The sequence below is a fragment of the Desmodus rotundus genome, chromosome 8 (genome assembly GCF_022682495.2).
Source record: "Desmodus rotundus isolate HL8 chromosome 8, HLdesRot8A.1, whole genome shotgun sequence".
Classification (NCBI taxonomy): Eukaryota; Metazoa; Chordata; class Mammalia; order Chiroptera; family Phyllostomidae; genus Desmodus; species Desmodus rotundus.
The window spans coordinates 95578835-95599932 of NC_071394.1; the positions used below are offsets into that span (position 1 = coordinate 95578835).

The window sequence follows — 21098 nt, forward strand, 5'->3', positions numbered from 1 at the left end:
AATTGGGAGGGATACCTTGGGAATGAGCAATCCCAGCCCCAGACCTCACAGCCCAGGGTTCCAGTGCCAGGAAGATTAAGTTCGCATAACTTTTGGCTGTAAAAACCAGTGGGGGTTGGGGCAGTGGAAAAAATTGCCAGATTTTCAGGAGACTCTACTTAAAGGGTCCGCATGGTCTTAGAACATACACAAACCCACCACTCTGGGATTCAGCACCAGGGCAACAGCTGGAAGGGTGCCAGTCACATACAGGGAGTGGTGAAGTGACTAGAAATGGGGCAATCACTAGATAAACCTCCAGAACCAGCCAGGCAGCCAGGCAGCAGCACTGTCTCCTCTCCGAGCCCTCCTTCCACACAGAGCCACAAAGTGGTGAAGTGGGTTGCTCTTCCCTGGCAATTACCTAAGACTCCACTCCACACAATTTACAGGTGCCTTTTCTACAATAGGCCATGCTACTAAGACGGAGTCAAAGGAGCTCTACCTAATACACAGAAATAAACACAGTGAGGCTGCCAGATTGAGGAAACTAAGAAATAAGGCCCAAATGAAAGAACAGAACAAAATCCCAGAAAAAGAACCAAATGAAATGGAGATAACCAGCCTATCAGATGCAGAGTTCGAAACACTGGTGATCAGGATGCTCAAAGAACTCATTAAGTATGGCAACAACATAAAGGAAGAAATGGTTATGCTAAGTGGAATAAGGAAAAATCTACAGGGAACCAACAGTGAAGGGGAGGAAGCCAGGATTCAAATCAATGATTTGGAGCATAAGGAAAAAATAAGTATTCAGCTGGAACAGCAAGAAGAAACAAGAACTCAGAAAAACAAGGATAGTATAAGAAGCCTCTGGGACATCTCCAAACATACCAAAATCTGAATTGTAAGGATACCAGAATGAAAAGAGGAAGAGCAAGATATTGAAAATTTATTTGAAAAAATGATGAAAGAAAACTTCTATAATTTGGTGAAGGAAATAGACATACAAGTCCAGGAAGCACAGAGTCCCAAACAAGTTGGACCCAAAGACGACCACACCAAGACACATCATAATTAAAATGCCAGAGGTTAAAGATAAAAAGAGAATCATAAAAGTAGAGAGTTATCTACAAAGGAGTTCCCATAAGACTGTCAGTTGATTTCTCAAAAGAAACTTTGCATGCAAGAAGGGACTGGCAAGGATTCAAAGTGATGAAAAGCAAGGGCCTACAATCTAGATTACACTATCCAGCAAAAGTATTATTTAGAATGGGAGGTCAGATAAAGTGTTTCCCAGTCAAGGTAAAGCTAAAGAAGTTCATTATCACCAAGCTATTATTACATGAAATGTTAAAGGGACTCATTTAGGAAAAAGAAGATCAAAACTCTGAACATTAAAATGACAACAGAATCACAACTATCAACAACTGAATCTAAAAAAAACTAAGCAAACAACCAGAACAGGAAGAGCAGGAGGCAAGCATAGATGATTTTTCTTTCTGGAAATAAAGCTGTTTTGGAAGGGGCATGTTGCAACTAGCATGGGTGGCCTGAGAAGGATCTGTATTGCTCAGGGTGCCTGAGGGAGGACAAGAAGAGGCCTGAGTCATTGACCTGTGAAATGGATGACAGTCAGTCTGTCTTAGAGATTAGACAATGTTTGCAGGATCCAGACAGCTCCTTGCCCTTTCTGGTTGCAGATTCCAGCCCTGAGCATCAGCTGGTGCTCTCCTCTCCATACCTCCATCACCACACCCAGTACGTTGAAGAATACAATAAGAGGACATGGAGTGGTACTTCTCACCTGACAGCCTCCCTGCACTGGTAAATCCCTGCCAGGGATTTAATGGTGTGTTCTAATGGTGCCCTTGGTCACCATAGCAACACCAGCCTTCTAGTCCATGAGATGGATGGGGGCTAAATCATTATTAGCCAAGGTACTGAGTATGTTTTCCAGGCACTAATAGCTTCTAAAGCCAGTGTAAGCTTGGCTGGGCACTGAATGGAATATTTATGTTGCTTGTGCTTCTTTGAGGATTTGTTTTCATTTTTGTGATCTTTATGGTGGAGCAATGTAAAAATCAATAGCACTGATTCACCGTGAAATAGGCTTAAATAGTAGACTTCCCCATCTAGTGATATTTAGATCTCCCATAGACAAGAATTTGAATTGCGCTCAACTATCTTAATGATCGTGGTTGCTACTTATGTACCTTGTCACTTCGGGCCCAACTTCCCTGCCACCATGCAGTTTGTTTCTTTCGCTGGAGGTTATGTTCCAAGGTTGAAGTGCCTTGCATGCTCCACAAACCTTCTTGCTCTAAGGAATTTATTTGCACAATGCATTGTAGATCAGGACTCTTTGGAACAAGATGGACAGCCTGTTTCCTTTCAAAGCTCAGCTATGTCTAGGAGGACCTGTCTAGCCATACCTCATCACTTTGTGTTCTGAGTTCCCACTGCTGCTGTCCACTATGGTCCATCACTTAGCTGTCTGTGTCTAGGGCTGGCTTGTACACCCAGCCCATTCATTAGCATGCTCTCCAAAACCAGCTTAGGGCCTGGCCCACAGAGGACTCAATAAAGAACTGGTGAATAAATTAAATAGAAAGTTCTTTAGTCTTAGATGGAGAGGCTCAAGTGAGAACGGGGATAATTTACACCGAAGGCCCATTGAAGACACATGGGATTATATCCTGTTTTGTTCCATTCGTTCTCTCTGGGTTACTGAGGTCTGAATGTGTTCATTTATCAACTGTTTACAGTATATGTAGGACTTTGGGAAATGCATTTGGAGCCTGCATAGATGAGTAAGGCCCTTACCCTCCAATAGATCTCATCCGAGAGGAAGAGGCAGGTGTATGAGAAGGTGGAATGAAAGAAGGGTCATGTAAAAGGCTGGAGGGGAGCTGGTTACTAAGGGTTGATGTGTCAAGTCGTTAGACCTAGTGCTATGTAAACACTGGCTCATTTAATTCTCACATTTACCATGAAAGGTGAGAATTGTTATCTACAGTTTATACATGTAAGAACCCGAGGCTCAAAGGGATTGAGTTAATCTGCTGTATTATTATTTCCATTGTACAGAAGAAAATACCAAGACCTAGAAAGATAATAACTTGCCAAAAAGTCAGTCACATACCATAGAAAATACCAGAAGCTGGATTTGAACATGGTTTTTCTTAAGTGAAGTTAATCTGTATGCCATAGTGCTGAATGAGCTGTGGGTTATAGAAGCAGTGTTTTTTCTGGCCTGGATGACCTACTGCCGAGTCCTGGAAGACATGGTGTTTGAACTGGTCTTGAGGTTGGCAAGATTTGGTAAGTAGACAAAGGGCAAAGAACCTTACAGGTGAAGGAAATGATAAAAGCAAAGGCTTGTGTGCAGAAAAGGGCAGGGTTTGTTTAGGAATCACAGGAAGATGTGTTATGGGGTGAAGCTTGAATTCCCAATGGGGCTATGGAGTAGTTGAGTGCTGGTTTTGGAGTCGAATGGATCTGAGCTTGCATCCTCCCTTTCTTTGAGCTAGCTGTGCAGCCATGGGGCAAATACTCAACTTCTGCCTCAGTTTAAGTTCTGTGAAATGGAAATGATAACAGTCTCCATCTTGTAGAACTGAATCACATGAGAATAAAGCATCTAGGCCCAACAATAAGTATTAGTCCCATTCTTATCAGGTACATCTTGATCTTCCATTTCTCCTGACCTGAGCACTTTTCCTTGTTTGCCCTCTGCTTCCAACTAGGGTGTCCTTGATTACTAAATAATAAAGTTGTGGAATCTCAAGGTTGGAACAGGCCATGGGTGTAGATGATCTTTATGGCCCAACCATTTGCAGAAAGAAAGAGTAACACCATTCCCTGGGCTTATAAGATGTTTGGTTTCTTGCCCACAATGCCCCAGGTCCTGAAGATGCCTCATTGATCTAATCTTCCCCTTGTGGCCTACCACAGCTGAGAGTGGCATTTTGGGATAGGTATCTGATAATTCTCAACAGTTTTTCCACTGTGAGCTGCACTTGAGCTCCCAGCAACTGCATACCCCTCAACAGGGAACCCTCAAACTCCTCCTTTGCTGGGTTCCTGGAGCTTCACAAAGGTTGGTGATGCTCACTATCCTTGGCTTTTCCCAAAAGTCACCTCCCCTCTTACAGGGCAGGCTTTATCCCTGTCATGTACGTATCTGTGATGACACAGCTGGGTGCATCTTTCTGTCCAACTCAAGTTTTGAAAAGTCCCTTTTACCTTTTTAGATTGGAATTCAGTCTTGCCTGGTTTCATTCCACTATAATTCTCCAACTTCCTCTAAGTACTATCTGTACCCTAGCCCCTTAGCCTCCATAGCTGTTGGATGGAGTTGGGAGTCCAAAGGATTCTTGTTTGTAATTGCCATGTAGACTTACTCCTATTGTTCTCTGGCATTCATTCCAGAGCCTGGCTGCTGTAGCTCCTCAGGATGGCTATGTGTGTGTCTCTTCTATCCTGATGTTTTTCTTACCTCTGGGCTGTATTTACCCAGATTTTCCCCAGCCAGTGAATTACTACCTCTTTATACCAGTCTTTGGTTGCTGCCACATTTCCAGCCATTCCCACTGTCAGTGAGAGGATCCCTTAAGGAGTTTTGGGAGTCAGTCCTCTGCCCACCCTGCAGCTGAAGCAGTGCTTACTCCAGCCTCTCTGTTTGCATTCCTGAACCCCCAGATAAGTTGTTCTCTGCTGACCAACTCACTCTCCAGGCTGAAGGAATACTGCTTACTGACCCAATGATGGGCAACAAAGGCAATCACAGTCCTTTCAATTATTGAGCAGTGTCTGTGTTAGGTGCTTTGCCTGGTGATCTCTAATCTTCATATCCACCTTTGAGATAGGCATTGTCCTCATTTCACATGGGAGGAATATGGATACTCTGGAAGGTCTCAGAGGCCTTCTAAAACATGTACTTGATGATGGAATCCACAACAAATTGGCTGCCACCCTGTCAGGCTCATTTGCTACAGTGTGACAGAGAAGTTTAACACTTTGGCTCACCAAGAAATGGTGATCTCTTTGGCTGGTCTGTTCTAACTGCCCTTTTAATTTTACTGGTTAGATCTTTCTGGAGACTTCCTGACTCTGTTGCCATTCCTGGTTGACTTCAGGTGTAGAGGATGGTCATTCTCAAGAGTCTACCTTCAGGATTTTCAGAATCTTCACTTCATGTCTGAGTAGAAAGGAATAGTATGGATCATCTGGATTAGTGTCTTCATTTAACAAAAGATGATACAGAATTAAAGTGGAAACAGGACCTGCCAAAAATCACAAAGGCTATGGGTGGTTAGATATTTAATTTACATGTTTGACTCATTAGAATGGAGACCTGAGAGAATAGCAACAGAAACAAGGTAGTTTGTTTCTTTCTCCCATAACAGTCCAGGCATAACCTGCCTGCCTTACCTTAGGTGTCACCCTTATTTTCATGGTCTAAAATGACTCACTACTTAGTCTTCATTCCAGCCCATGGGAAGGTCAAGAAGGAAAAGAGAGGATGCCACCCTTCCCTTTAATGACACCATCTAGAAGTTGTACATGGCACCTTCATTTGTGTCTGAGTGGCCAGAACATAGTCACATGACCACACCTAGCTGTAAGGGAAGCTGAGAGATAACTGTTTTTATTGGGTCCAGTTGAAGATTTGGGGGTTTGTTACTGTAGAAGGCAGGAGAGCAGATCTTTGGGGAGGGCTTATGGTATCTATTGCTGTGATAGAATGGGGACTAGAACCTGGTCATGCCACTTAGCTTTGCTGCCTCCCAGTTGTAATCTTGTGTCTCATCACCCTTCCCCTCTTCTCAACTCAGCAAAGGGATGATGCCATGAGACATGGATCCCAAGGTGTGCTGGTGTTTCAGTATATTCCTTTAGGCTCCACACATGGGCTAACTTTCATAGCTAATGACAAACTACTTGTCATTATACAAAAATTGTAACTTTAACTCCCAATGGAAATATTGCTGCATTGCTAAAATACCATTATTTCCTTGAATAATGAATATCTTCATTATTTTCTTGTAAGAAAACATGATTTAATCTACCGATTGGAATTTAGTTGCTTAAAACAGATAGAATGATCTATGCACAGTACCTGTAAAGGTGACAGCAGTGGTGAAGAGGCAAGACATATCCATGGGGATCTTCCTTCTTCAGATTCACACTCCCCTAGCATCTTGTTCCCAGAAGTCAGTGATATCATAGGGAGGTTGTGCCACACTATTTGGTGCCTGCTATAATGTTCTTGCCTGGGAATTTATGTAGTGCTCTCTCAAAAACCAAAGCATGGAAAATCCATCGTTATTCAAAGAGTGATTTTCTAAGGATTAGATGTTCAGTACTATGCTTTTCAACCATATGGAATGGGCAGGTGTACTCCAGACACAGAGGCAAGCCTGACTGGAAGAGAAGTGGGGAGGGTGGGGCTAATGCAGTGTTTTTGAGATTGGGGCTAGTGGGCAATGATGGGTTACTGCCAAAATTCAGGCAAACAGAACCCTTGAGGACAGAGAGAGAAGAAAATAGGAAGGCAATGGTTGGCCAGGTTTGCATCAGAAAGCACAGCACGTGTAGTGGAGAGAGCAGGCTTTGGATCACTCATAGCTCTGTGACCTGGAGCAAGCCACTTCAATCTGTAATCCTCATTTTTTTGTTTTGTCTGCAAAATGGGCTCAGGACCTATTCAATGATACGCAGATCAGTTAGAGAAACTATATGACACATGTACTCATTAGGTGCTCAATTAATAGCAGTGTGTTCCAAGGCTTGGGTAGCTGGATCCCTGAAGGCTCAGCCTAAATCATTGCCAGAACCTTGGATAGTTCCATGGAGGCCTGGTCTTTTTTTTTTTAAAACAGCTTTATTGAGGTGCAATTGATACACAAAAAACTGTACATATTTAATGTATGCAATTTGATGGGTTTGAGCATATGCATACACCCCTGAAACTGTCACCACAATCAAGATAATAAACATTCATCACCTCCAAAAAGTTCTCTCATGTTTCCCCCAACAACTAGTTTTTATAAGAACACTTAACATGTTATGTGATTTGCCTCTTAACAATTTTTTTAAATTTATTTTTAAATTATGGTGGACATAACAATATTGTGTTAGTTTCAGGTACAGAACATAATGAGTAGACATTTGTATACCTTACAAAGTGATCACCACTCTAGGTCTAGTATCCATCTGATACCATATATAGTTATTATGATATTATTGACTATATTCTCTGTGCTGTACTTTACATCCACATGACTTATTTTGTAACTGGCCATCAGCTATGGAAGCAACCTAGGTGTCCATCAATAGATGAATAGATAAAGAAGATGTGGGACACACACACAATAGAATATTACTCAGACATAAAAAAGGATGAAATCTTGCCATTTACAACAACATGATGGACCAAGAGGGTATTATGCTAAGTGAAGTAAGTTAGAGAAACACAAACACTACATGATTTCACTTACATGTGTAATCCAAAAAAACAAAACAAATAAACAGAAACAAACTTACAGAGACAGAGTACAAACTGATGGTTGCCAGATGGGAGGGGCTAGGTGGATGGTGAAAAAAAAAAGAAAGAGGTTAAGAAGTCCTGGTGTTTTGAAAAGGGTTGTGGTTGACAATGGGGGTCCTTCCAGAAAACACTGTGGATGCTGGGAAGGACCTCAGGGATCCATCTAGTCTCTCCCACAAATATGGGAAATGTTCTTTTTACTAATGGTCTACAGGATGATTTTAGTGTACCGAGATTTAAAAACATTAAATCACACAAAGAAACAATATTCCCCTTTTAATGTCTCTTAAGGGAAAATGTACAGTGGGTTCTGGCTTATCATTTAATGCCTCTCTGACCCTTGCTACTTGTCAATGTAAGAAACATTCAAACCTGTAGAGAATTTTTGTGAGTTTCTCCGAGAAAAAGTGACAATTGCCAGGAAGCAAAACCTTAATGACTTGAGATAATGCTCCAGAGAAGGGCAGTTTTGCACCGTATTTTATACATTACAATCAAAAGAAGAGGCAAAGTGGAAGGTGCAGGCAACCTCTGGGATTGGATGAAAAGTAAAATGATAGACACATCTTTTACATAGGTGGGTACAGGATAGTAACAGTCAACAATTAACATAACAACAGCAATGAGGGGATTTTGGGTCTCCCCTTGGTGTGGTGCCTGTGCCTGGAAGGGTCCATCCAGAGAAAGGAAATTTGACATTCCAAAGGTATATTATCATAGTTGCCAAAAAACAACAGACAGGCTCAGTTAAGGTAAAAATTGACCTTTGTTAGCAAAAAATACTGGCCTAGGACATGACCACCCATCATGACCTGCTTTTAGTTAGGAAGTTTTTAATTTCAGACTATCCTGTGTGGCTACTTTAGGTCCCTGAGTTTGTAAAACCACTACACAGGCCTCCTCTGAACTTGTCAGGTTTAGTATGTGGCCCCTTTTCTTTGATATAATCTTGCTGTTGAACAAAGAGAAAAGAGAGCAGATTCAGAGCCTTTGGCTAAAATTTAATCATTTTATTTTTATTGCATTTATTTTTGCATTTACCTTCTATTTAAGCCAAGAGAAAATGCTTTTCTGTGTATGGTGTTCACAGTTTTATTACATATATTTATTTAATGTAAAAGAATATATTGATTTATAAAAATATGAAGTAAATAATACAAAAGTGATTCATGTAAGTCCCCTCCTCATCCCCGACCCAAAAAAGAATTGGGAAAATGGTGCAAGAGGGGCTGAAGTTGGGATTAGCTTTCTCCTGCCTCTTTGTAAATGGTAAAATGCCAGCCCAGAGAGGGTGTGGAACTTGCCCAAACTGCAGCATGTTGGATCTTCTAAGCCTGTGACACTGGTTCTTGTCCCACACCACCCTGCTTTCCTGAAGTCTTTTGAAGAACACTTGGCTTTCCAGTTGACCCCATTGTCCTGGAAAACTTAGGGAGGGGCAACTCTCCCACAAGTTTCGTGGCATTCCCAAGGACCAAACTCCCTGCTATGAAACAAACAGCAGTGTCCTGGGAGGAGGGGGAAAATACCCCACAATTCCAGCATTGGTATGCAAATGAGCAATTAGAGTCAATTAAAACAGGATACAGTGTAATTACCACCAATTGTGTTAACCTTTATATTCAGGAGGACTTGACCTGCTAAAAGGAAATTAAACAATAGTAAAAAACTCTCCTCACCAAGGGGTGTGCTTAGGACCAGAGTCTCATTTCAGGGGCCTGAGTGTTCCGACAGATTAAACCCTCCTTTCCCCACGCCCACCTGGGTGTGAGCCACCACTGGCAACAGCCAGGAACAGCCAGGCTTCGCGGTACCTTGTTAGTGACCTTATTGTGCCCATCACCAAACACTGCATAATTTAGCATAATGCCTGAGCCCTGCTTGGCTCTTCCAGACAAATCCATCCGGGGGACTCAGACATCTTGAAAGCAACACTGAACTTTGCTGGGAAGCATCTTGTAGCTGAACTTCTTTGCCCTCTGTATCTGAATTGGTCTTTCATTTTAAACCAAATCTCTTTGTGATGTCCTGATAAACACCTTTCTTCAAATCTGATTCAATTTTCCGAATCTCATTTTATGTGGATCCAGCATTTCATATGAACAGAATTCAAAGTGGTATTCTGAAGACCTGCCTTCTAAGAAACCTCAGAGTTCCAGGTCTTAGCTTGCTTATTTGTTTATCCTTTTTTAAATTTTATTTTTATTGTTGTTCTATTGCATTTGTCCCAATTTTCCCCTGTTGCTCTCCCCTGCCCCACCACACCCACCCCACCCTGCTCCCCACAGTCAGTCCCCACACTGTTGTCCATGTCCATGGGTCATTTATACCTGTTCCTTGACTAGATCCTTCCCCTTCTTTCCCCCTTCCCTCCTCCCCTGCCCCTCTGGTCACTATCAGTCTGTTCCTTGTTTACAAAGACTTATGAAGCACATTTTATGTACCATTTACTGTCCTCATAGCTGCAAAGTAAAAGACAAAGCTCCCTTTCCCTATAGAACTTATATGTTAGAAATCTGAGTCTTACACGGCAATAAAACAGCTGATAGAAATGGCTATAGTGCTGGGAGGATGCTGAAATGGCCGGGGGTGAATGTGGGATATGGGTCAGGGAGGACGTGGCGCTTTGGTCTCTCAACATTTGGGTAGATGGCACGGTTTATACTGATAGGCTAAGAAGATCAGATTGAGATACTGCAGACTGACATATAACGTAGGTAGGTCAGTGATATGACAAGTGGAAGGCACGGTCCTTGACTTTAAGGTCCCTCAGACTTGTGAGGATTTGGACATACCAAGGACTAATGTTGTAAGTGGGCCAGGAGCTTGTGAACGTTATGGACAAAGGGAGGTATGAAAAGGCAAGGAGGCCTGAAGGAACCTGCATGCTCCCCAACTCGAGGAACTTGACACAGTGGAGAATAGAGTGGGTGGGGAAGGGTAGCAACTGGTGAAGCCATACAGCAAGTCACAGCAGAGCCAGAATGGAACCCAGGGTCATCTGACTTGAATGTGGGGCTGGGGGTGAGGGGAGGACTCCAAGGAGCAGGAATACACATGCCAGATTCATGTGTTTGAAACCTGGGCCACAGTATAAACAGTGTAGGGCTGTTGCATGATGGAGAAAAAAGGTGATGAAGGGCCCTGATGATGGGGATGAAGAGGGGGTGTAATTTCAGAATATAGTTGGAGGTCAAGTTGGCAGCACTTGATACCAATGGTTGAATATGGAAGAACCTGAGGAAAGAGGCTGTCTCCAGCTTGAGCACCTGGAGGTTCCTAGACATCCCAGGGACAAGATTCTGTGCCCTTTTCCACATCCTTGGCTAGTTCCACATCTTCCCTGCCTGACTTGTCTTCTCCCGTTCTACTTACCCTCGGAGACTCAGCTTCAACCTGCTGTCAGTCAGAAAGCTGAAACTCTTCAACATCGACCATTCCAGCCTGGTCTCTCTGGTCTCCTTTTCTGCTTTCATCCTACTTCTGTGAGTGTCATGCATCACACACTCAGCAGTTCTTTGAGCACACACCTCAGTCTTACCATTCTGAGGACGGGGACAAAGGACCTGGAGGAGACTGAATGCATACGTGAAAAATGGACGAGCTTAAGGGTAGCCAAAAGTGGGCTTCTTCTCAACTGATTATGGGGGCTGTGTGGAGTCCTGTGTGGAGGGTCTGAGGCAGCATCCAGGCTTATCTGCAGAGTGTTGTGAGCAATTAGTGATGTCTGCCATGAATCCAGGAGGGTTATGGCAGTGTGCATGTGATTTATGTGCCATCTCTTGAAGACAAGATCTATATTGTTTGGATAGCCTATAGCTGTTCTCAGGAAAAATCAAAGATGACGCCCAAGTGTCTGGTATGGCTGGGGGTAGAAACACGTTAGAGGGGATTTTAAGAGAGCTGAGACCAGCGATAGATACAGACTGTCCTCAGCATTGCATTTCAACTTTCATACCCCTCTCCACTTGTGTGCATTGCATAATGATGCCCCTAAACCACCTTTTGTACCCTGACTCGAAACTCTCAAACCTCAGCTTACAAAGGAATTTTTCTAGTGAATGCCTGCCAGCCAGTAGTTCCATTTGGCAGCCTAATTTGTTGCCTGCACTGTGGTCTTTGGGCAATTCATCTGCATATTTTATTTCCTTTATGATTTTATAAAAGGCATATAAAAATTAAGGTGTGGATACCAGTGGAAGAAGTGTAGCCCTCCAAATGTAACATAGAAGCAGAGAATCCAGTTAGAAGTCTAAATAATGGAACTACTTCAGAATCATCAGTAGTGATTTAATAAACCATGCCACTGTGGTCACTGAGGAACAATCTTCTGTATATGTTACTGGTCAGGTTATAAGTGACCCTTTAATGACACCCCAGTGGCCCAGTCCACTCAAACCAGACTGGTCAGCCCTGAATAGCATGGCTCAGCGGGTTGGGCATCATCCTGCAAACGGAAAGGCTGCCCATTAGATTCAGGTCAGGGCACATGCCTGAACTGCGGGCCAGGTCCCCAGTTAAGGGTGTGTGGCAGGCAACTGAGCAGTGTTCCTCTAGCACATCAGTGTTTCTCTCTATTTCTTTCTCCCTCCCTCCCCTCTCTCTAAAAATTAAATAAACAAAATCTTTTAACAGACAGACTTATCAAATAATACCCAACAAGTTTAATCACATGAAGGTGACCCCATAGACCACAGCTGGCAAACACAAGCAAGGCCTGTGGGCCAAATCCAGCCCTCTACCTTGTTTTATCCAGCCCGGCACCTTGTTTCTACCTGGCGGTAGTGCCAAGCTCCTTGCCCCTAGTTAAGGAGTAGTTACGTTTATTCAGTCCTAAAATTACATTTGAAGGCGACCGTGAGGCTGATGTGGCCCCTGGTGAAAATGAGTTTGATACCCCTGCCATAGGCAAAAGACAAATTTCTATGATTTTCAGTTGTTCTTACATTCTACATGGTAACAAACGTTCTTTTTGTTAAATTTGTGAACACTGGGGTTTAAGATAGCCAAGCTCCAGAGATATCATTAATCAGGTCCTGGGTGGTCTGGATAATTAACCTTTGCCATGTAACAGACATGAAAGTGGAAATTATTTGGTAAAAGCAATATATTTTTAGCCTGACTTTTCATAGGTGTAAGCTGATTAACTGGGGGGATTCATTTTGAAGGAAGAGAATTAAGGATTTACATGAAATTCTTAAGATCTATGATAGACTTAAGATCTATGATAGACCTACGAAGGTAAAGGAAATGGAGATTTTATAGCATGTTAGTCCTCTGGGTAGAAACCAACAACCCTACTGACTGCTGGCCTCTAGTTTTTATTATTATTAACATCAACCATTGGCCTCTTATTATATATTTAACTTACAATCACCTTTTCTGGATTCCATTGGATATGACAACAGGAGATTGTTTGTACTGATTACATGACATGTCGATTGATCTGATGGTTGATTTGGAAATGGGTGCTGTAGTTGGTGGGGTAGAGCTCTGGGTGGGCTGAGGATGGTGCCGTCATTGTAGGTTAGGGACAGTGTCTGGATGAAATAATCTAGCCTACAGCCTGTATCAGCTGGATCCAATGATACCACCCCCTGCTGGCTCTTATTTCCTATTTTTGAGGACTGGCTTCATGTCACTGTCTTGTCACTTAGCAACCAAATGACTTATGTTTGTATTTATATACAGTATAGTATCTTACATTTCAGTTTGTAATTTAAGTGCAAAGAAATAGAAGTAGGTTGTTTTATAGTCTTTTTGTCCCTTCAATCCCTCCAATGTTATGTGCAATACTATATTTAGTGTTTCTATTTCAATTTTTGTAGGATGTTAATTTACATAAAAATAAAGTGAATACTAAAAGAAAAAATCTTGTATAAATGGCTACATTTATACAGCATATAGCCATTTCTACTGTTAGACATTAAGCACTTGGAATGGGATAGGATTTTGTTCTCTTCCTCCTTCTGTCCCCATTTCCCATGTCCTAAACTCCTATTCATCCTTTATGGGCCAATACCGAAGCCACCTCCTTGGAGAAGCCCTCCCTGACTGCCCCTATAGTTAGCTACTCCCTTCTCTGTGCTCCACCATCCTTTACATTCCCATGATTATATAGTGCATTAATTATCTGCCTACCTGAATGTCTACCTAGTCTTTCTATCAGTGGAGAAGCCTCTTGAAGCAGAAACTTCCATCCTGTGGCTCATTCTTATTTGTACATGCTAGAGTCTAGCTCAGTCTTTGATACATAAAGTATTATTGGTGTGTGAATGAGTAGGTGGGTGAGTGAGTAAATAAATAAATGAATGAATGGTGTGGAAGGCTGAACCACTGCTAGAAAAAAGCCTGGCTTGGAAAGGGGTGCGAGGCTACACTAGCACTGGAGGAATTAAGATGGTAGGCCTTAGAGCACAAGTTTTTATCGGAATTAGAGTCTCTGCATTGTCCAAAAACTTGTACACATGTACATGTCTGTGCACATTTGGGGGTAATGGAGAGAGGGTCCATAGTGGTCTTCAGAGTCTCTGAAGTGTCTGTGACTTCCAAATATAGACAAATTGTTGATCTAAGCAGATACAACAGGCAGGTCCCACTGAGAGGAAGTAATCATCAGTGATTGGAGGAACGCATGCAATAAAGGGAAAAAATTCAGAACTGGAGAGAACACTGCATCCTGTAGGGACATCAGGTAGGGGGCATGGCCCCAAGGACAGGAATAATAGTCTGTGAAGGTATTGCCCTGTCCTTCGAAGCATCTCTTTGTGAGGAAGCCCAGGGAAGATTTTGTTTCTTTCACTGTCTGGATTCTTAGACTGAATCCATGGGCTGAGGAAGCCTGTGGGGTTCATTGGCCTCAGTTTCATGCCTCCAAGCAGACCAGGCTGAAATGATTCCTGGAAAACACTGGGAAGCAAACATCACATCTTTCCTGCCCCAAACAGCTTCCCTCTCCCCCTTCTCTTTCCTATCCTATCCCATCCTGTCCTTGGCTATGAACACTGGCATTTCATTAAGAACAGTGCTTTTTAAGAATGTGGATCTTGGCCTCTTGGTGAATTATAATGTGAATTTAGAGGGTCATGACCAGATTTTTTTAAAAAAATGAAATAGTGTATGATAGAAAATATTGAGTGTATCACACGTTAGAGTGATATAGTTTTGTGGAACTTCCCTTTTTTAGCTCAGTGTGTACAGGGTTATGACGTGTGTATTTCTTTCTGTGAGTTGTGGTCAGAAATGTTTGAAAAGCAGCGATATCAAGCTTTATTGTAAGACCCAGCCCTTGAGGGGATAGTGGTAAGGGAGGAGGCAGGAGACTAGGCTGTGTGAGGGATTCACTTCTTGTTGCTACACAGGGAAGCCTTTTGCCCCACCAGAAGTTAGAGGCCTGCCACATTCCCTACTGCCGTCACCCCTTCTTGATTCTAGTCTCTCCTCTCTTGGGCAGGTTGTATATGTCACTGCGACCTTCCCCTATATTATGCTTCTGATCCTCCTGATCCGAGGGGTCACATTGCCTGGGGCCTCTGAAGGCATCAAGTTCTACCTGTACCCTGACCTTTCCCGGCTCTCCGACCCACAGGTAAGAGTCGTTTGCTCGATGCACTGCTGCCCACTACCACTGGGAAGCTTTCTGCAGGCCTCTGATGCCAACCACAGAGGCACAACAGCTGGTTGAGCAGTTAGAAGCCTGCAGACCCCTTCTCAGAATTACAAATGTCAATGCATAGATTAAGTATATAGGAAATTAAATATAGTGAAATACAACAACAAAAGCATTAAAAAAGACAAATTTGTGGCATGGTAATAATATACTTGCTTCTTTATCAGTACATTAAATAGCAAGACTCAGCAAGAGGTCCAATCATTTCTGTGATTTCAAGAGTAAATGCTATTTGGAGGTATCTATGTCATTGGAGGAGAACATCTGGGATTTCTACTGCTAACAGTACTACTGTTTGTTGCCTGCAGTCACAATTGAGGGAAATGTTAAATTTCAGTTAAAGATTAGTGAAAATAAAAACATATTTTCCCCCCATCAAGATCACAGCTCTCAGAAGTTATGCATCTCAGTGAGAGAAACTGGGTTTTTGTTGGCAATTGATTTTCTTTGTGGGGATGGCTCACAGAAAGAAATAATTGGTGAGAACTGGCTGGCCTGTCAGTTATCTTAGGTAAGGTACTGCCTATTCTGAAAAGTGAGTAGTAAATGCTTATGCCCAAGTTTCTGTAAGTGGGTAGGTACATGGTGTTATGCCTAGGGTATGTTAGACAAGAGATGAAAGCAGAGCATCTTATGGCCCCGGGGTCTCAACCACTGCTTCTTGTTAGAAGCTCCTGGGAAGGAAAATCCCATTTTTCAGAGCACAACCCAGACCAATTAAACTCTCTGGGGCTGGGTCTCAGGTGTCAGTATCTTCTAAAGGTCCCCAGGGAATTCCAGTGTGTGAACATGCTCAAGGATATTTGAGTGGGTGAGCAGGCACCCACTTTTCTATTAAAACAAACATAGATCATGCAGTAGAATGCGTAAGCTGCATTCAGAGAATATGAGGTTTGCAAAATATTTCAAGTCTATAATCTGTGGCTTCAAGACACCCCCCGTTAGGAGAACTTGGGTGGGAATGTTCATGGAGTGCTAGTTAGTACAGCTCAGATGTACCTCATTACTGTGCATTAAGGCCCATGATGGAGTGGCAGTGTGTGCTCACTTCTGTCTCAGTTCGCTGTGCTGTGAGGGGCTCCAGGTGCAGGGCAGCACCAGGCCCCTGATGTCAGTATCCTGAATTGCAGGCAGAATCCCTAGGAAGAAGGAAATTAGCTCCTGACTGTTGACCTTGCCCATTCCAACCTCTGATGGCGTGGGCTCAGTTGGAGAAGCGGTTTTGGAAAACATATTTCCAAAATCACTGGTCTATGTATTTTCGTTAGATCTACAAATTCTACCTTAATCCAGGACAGATTTTCCATTCTTTCCTCTGCACACAGGCTTCCTTATCCTACTCCTCAAGGTCAGTCAGGGTCCTGAGTATCACCCAGTTTCCATACCTGGCTGATCATTGGAACACCAGGAAATGTTAAAATGCAGATTCCAGGCCCCATGCCTGGAGATTCAGTTCCAGGGCCCTGAGATGGTACCTGGGCATCATTAATGATTATTAAGCTTCAGAGGAGATTCTAGTGATCAGAAAAGTTTGGGGAAACCCCATCAACACCTTTGACCTTAGAGCCCTACACATAGACACATGTGCACACACAAACACATACCACCCACACTCAGAACAAAGTGAGGCCAGGAGTTCACCATTCAGGGCGTCTGCCTCAATCATCCCAGTTCCTACCATCTCCTTTCTTCTGGACCTTAGCTCCCAGACCAGCCCTTACCTGCAGTGCCCCTCTCCACACAGACACAGTTACTCGGTGACTCACCAGAAGAGCTCACAGGACTCAGAAGTAGTTATAGTCTCAGACGTGGTTTATTTCCTTTACATCAGGCGGATTCTGGAAGGATCCACACACAGGGTTCCCCATGTTCTCCTGCCAGGAGGGGTTTCACAGAACTTGCTTATACTTCCTGCACCAAAATACAGCAGCATGTGGGCAGTGTTTCTGCCCAGAGGAGCCTGCTTGGGACTTGAAGTCCAGGTTTTAATGGGGGTGTTTTATTAACTGCACAGGTATTTTCTGCCTGCACAATCCATCACAGTCCTTAGAATTTCAGACTCTCAGAAGGAAAGCAGGTGTTTGCCATAAACCACTTTGTTGTACAAACAGCCTAGGCAGGATAGTACATCAGAATTCAGTGCCCCAGGCAGACAAAACAACTGAATCACCTAGTACCATAGGGAACATCTTAGCAAGTTCCTAGACACCAGTCAAGAGTAATCCTGAAAGCAGGCTCTACTGGTGAGCAATGTCAGGCGTGCTATGGTAACTCTTTCCTGCAGACCCAAAATATTTGTTGTTTGGCCTTTTCTAGAAAGAGTTTGCTGCCCTCTGAGCCCTCAGATGCCTATGAGGGGATAATTAATGGGCTCCGACCCTGATCTGACCCTCTGCTCTGTCACTGTTGCTCCCTGCCTCTGCTGCCACTAGCCTGGTCCACGCCACCATCCTCTCCTACTTGACAACTACAATAGTCTCTTAACTGATCTTCCAGAAATGCCTCTTGACCCCTCTAGGTCACTCCCCAACAAGCCACAGAGTGATTTTTTGAAATGTAAATCTGCTGAACACCTCTTTGCTTAAATCCCTTCTGGGATTCCCTGTGGCCTTTGGAATAAGATCCAAAGAGGGGGCCTCCGAGGTCCCTCATGAGCTGCCTTCTTGTTATATCTCCTGTTACTGTCTCCACCCTTCAGTTCATTCCAGCTATTGGCCTCCTTTCTGCCACAGGCCTTTGCACATGCTATTTCTCTGCTGGGAACACTCCTTTCTTACTCAGACTTTCCCTTCCCACCTTGTCTCTGCTTTTCTTTTAGGGCTCAGTTTAAACATCACTTTGTCAAGCAAATTTTTCTGAATTGCCAGCCATGGACCCCCAGTATTCTGTACTTATTTTCCAAAGTATTTATCATGTTTGCAATTAAATATTTATATAATTTTGTATATATTCATATTACATGTATGACTTATTTGTTTAATGTCCATTCATTTGCTCTACAGATATTTCCTGAGTATCTACTGTGTATTAAAGGTTAGTCTAGGTATTGGGCATATGTCAATAGACAGTGGACAAAACAGTGATCCCTGCCCCATGGAGTTTATATTCTAGTTGGGGAAGGGAGTAAACAAAATTAAATAGTAAAGCATGCAGTCCACTAGATGGTAACTGAGACCGTGGAGACAAAATATGGCAGCGAAGAGAGAGTGCCGGGGGAAAGGACTGCACTTTCCAACAGGACAGCGAGAGAGGCCTCGCTGAGAAGGCAGCTTAGAAACAGAGTCTGTATCTGCTTTGTCCACCACTGTGTCCCCAGTTCCTCGCTAGCTTAGTGCCTGGTACCTAGTAAGTGCTCAGTAAGTGTTTGCTGAATGAATATAAGAACCAGAGCTGTTTTGATTTTTGAAGAAAGGTTCTGTTGCTTTAGCAAAATGTCTAAAAACCTCCAACTCCCTACACCTGTGAGCTGTACTAATTTTTGATTCTGTATCAGTGATGGCCAGGAAATGTGTATGTGTGTGTATGTGTGTCTCCAAAAGCAACAGTAATAGCTGATTGTCTGGGGCAGAGATAAGGATAGTGACCCCAAAGGGAAAGCAAAACAAGACTCCATGTAGCTGGTGTTTTATGGAAGCTGCGGTGTGTCTCCGGATGGGCCCAGCATGGCTGGAGAGGAAGGTTCAAGCAGCCCTGAGCCTGCTCTCAATCTGCTCGGGGGGCTGAAAGGCTGGTGGCAGGGTATTCAGTCACGCTGAGTCTGAGAGAGGCTCTTGATGGCTACTCCAGCTCTGGAAGCTGGTGTGTCATATAAGGTGTGTCTCAGTGTGCTGAGGGAAGGCAGCCCATGAACAGGTCAGTAGAATGTCAGTACCCCACCTAGAATGTCTACTTGACCAAAAGAGAGATCCAGGTCAGAGAGGCTGACCCACTTCCTTATGGTCACACGGTAATTTAGTAACCCTATTATAACTTAGGGTTGCTGAGATCTGGGTGGGAGAATTTCTAAATAAAGGGAGGTGAGATCTTAAGTTTAAAAAAAAAAAAACACAACAGATCCACACCTCCCAATTCCAATGGTTCCCATTTGTGCATAACCCAGACTATGAGAAGCAGCAGGGCACAAGCTTCAATTCCTGCTTTCCCATTCCTGGTGGTGTGGCCTCAAGCAAGGCACCTCACCTCTCCGGGGCCAAGTCTCCACTTCTGTAGAATGAGGGTCACAGGTTGTATTTGCCTGCCCCATCAGATGGCTATGAAAGTTAAGTCTGATGACCTAGTTGGTGGAGGAACTTTTTTTTTCAGTTTATAATTATATATTTATTTTAATGTGCATTAGAAAAAAAATCATATCAAAACCATGACTTCGTAGCTCTTACTGTTTGTGATGCAGCCAGGGCTGAAAAATCATCCTGGGGTAGTGTTAGGACTTCAGGTAGCCCCGTGGTCCCCGCTGAGACAACCGAGGCACAGTTCTCAAAGTTAGGGAAAGTTGGCCAGGAGAGCTGTGGGCTGAAATATTTTATCAGGAAGTCAGTAAGAGACTTGATTTTGTGTATGTTGGTATTCTTTTACCAAGTCCAGTTGTGTTTTGTTTTTTTTTTTTAATTTTCTGAGTAATCATCTTGACTTAGTTTCCCATTTGCACTTCAGTTAGCACCAGGGAGGAAAGGTCCCAGAAAGTGTCACTAGGCCTGTGGTTTGGCTGGTCTGGGAGTGTGAAAACCCTAGTGTCTTGGTTGGGGATGATCTGGGAGTTGCAGTTTTGAAGCCTCCATGACTAGGAGGGACTAAAGGGTTGATTCTGGAGCCACTCTGGATGGAGAGATGGGAAGGAGATATCTGGGGAAGGTGAGCCCCCCAGAGGTCTGAGGGTGCTTCCAGAACATGTTCAGATCTGCCTCTGAGCCCTGTTGGTCCCCTGGGCTGTTCCATCCAGTCTCTGGGGGCAGGGAGGTAGTCTCAGGTGGTGGGATGAGCACACAATATGTAGAATGAGTAAGGCCTCCTTCTTCCCTAGGAGCCCACAGTTGGGTGAGATCAGAGTTTCTCATCCTTCCTTTTGGACTTTTGAGGGCAGATAGCTGACGTTGCAGGCATTAGACAGAACCTCCAGTGGCCTGGTCTCTCCTGCAGCCTGAAGAACCAGCCCTGTCCCAGGGCCGCAGTAATAGTTGTGCAGGTTGCACATTACCGTCAGAGCTTTACTTCTTACAAAGGTGACTGGGCTTTGTGAAGTCTGGGCTCTAGGGTAGGAGGGCTGGTGCCTTTGCCAGTCAGCTGGGGCGGGAGAGGCAATGATCCACAGGAGGAAGACAGCCCCCAGGGTGCCTTCCTGCCCTCTAGGACCTTCTCCCTGAATCCCAACCAGAGTGATACGGAGGAGCTCAATGCAGCTCTGCGGCCCCTCCCTGATCCAGGATCTCCATTCCAGTCCCACCCCAACTCCCCTTCCCTACAACTTATCAGGGGCTCAGACACACATATTTGCTGTTCATTTACATTTCTAAGGGACACTGGGTATCTGGTAGGTACAAAACTCCTGGGGGCTTCAACAAGGGAAGATTCACTTTGAGGGTCCCTCCTGGCCTTTCTGGGTTTGTGTGGCAGGGATCCCAGGTGAAGGCTGATTAAATGTTGGGCCAGAGGGTAGGTGAATTCCTACTGACCCTTTCCTTCTGTCTCCCCAGCCAGTAAGGCCAGAGAACTCCAAAAAGCGTGCAAAGAATGCTTTGCTGTGGGGGTCCTGGGAATGAGGACACTCATTGACCTCATAGTTACACTAACTATGAGGTCAAGAGAGACAGCCATCAAAGTTGTGTTAAGGTGTGAAGGGCTGTGTGCAGTGAGGGCTTCCTGAGCACAGTATTTAAAGTCACACCCCCTCATTCCCACCCA

The 21098-nt window shown here is 43.8% G+C and overlaps 1 protein-coding gene across 1 annotated transcript in view; it reads left to right on the forward strand.

Moving 5' to 3' along the window:
• SLC6A11 (solute carrier family 6 member 11) overlaps positions 1-21098 on the forward strand; it is a 120984-nt gene that overhangs the window by 44724 nt on the left and 55162 nt on the right. The window contains exon 6 of the mRNA XM_024556602.4: positions 14988-15122. Coding sequence (XP_024412370.3) covers positions 14988-15122 — 135 coding nt within the window. The remainder of the gene's footprint in view (positions 1-14987; positions 15123-21098) is intronic.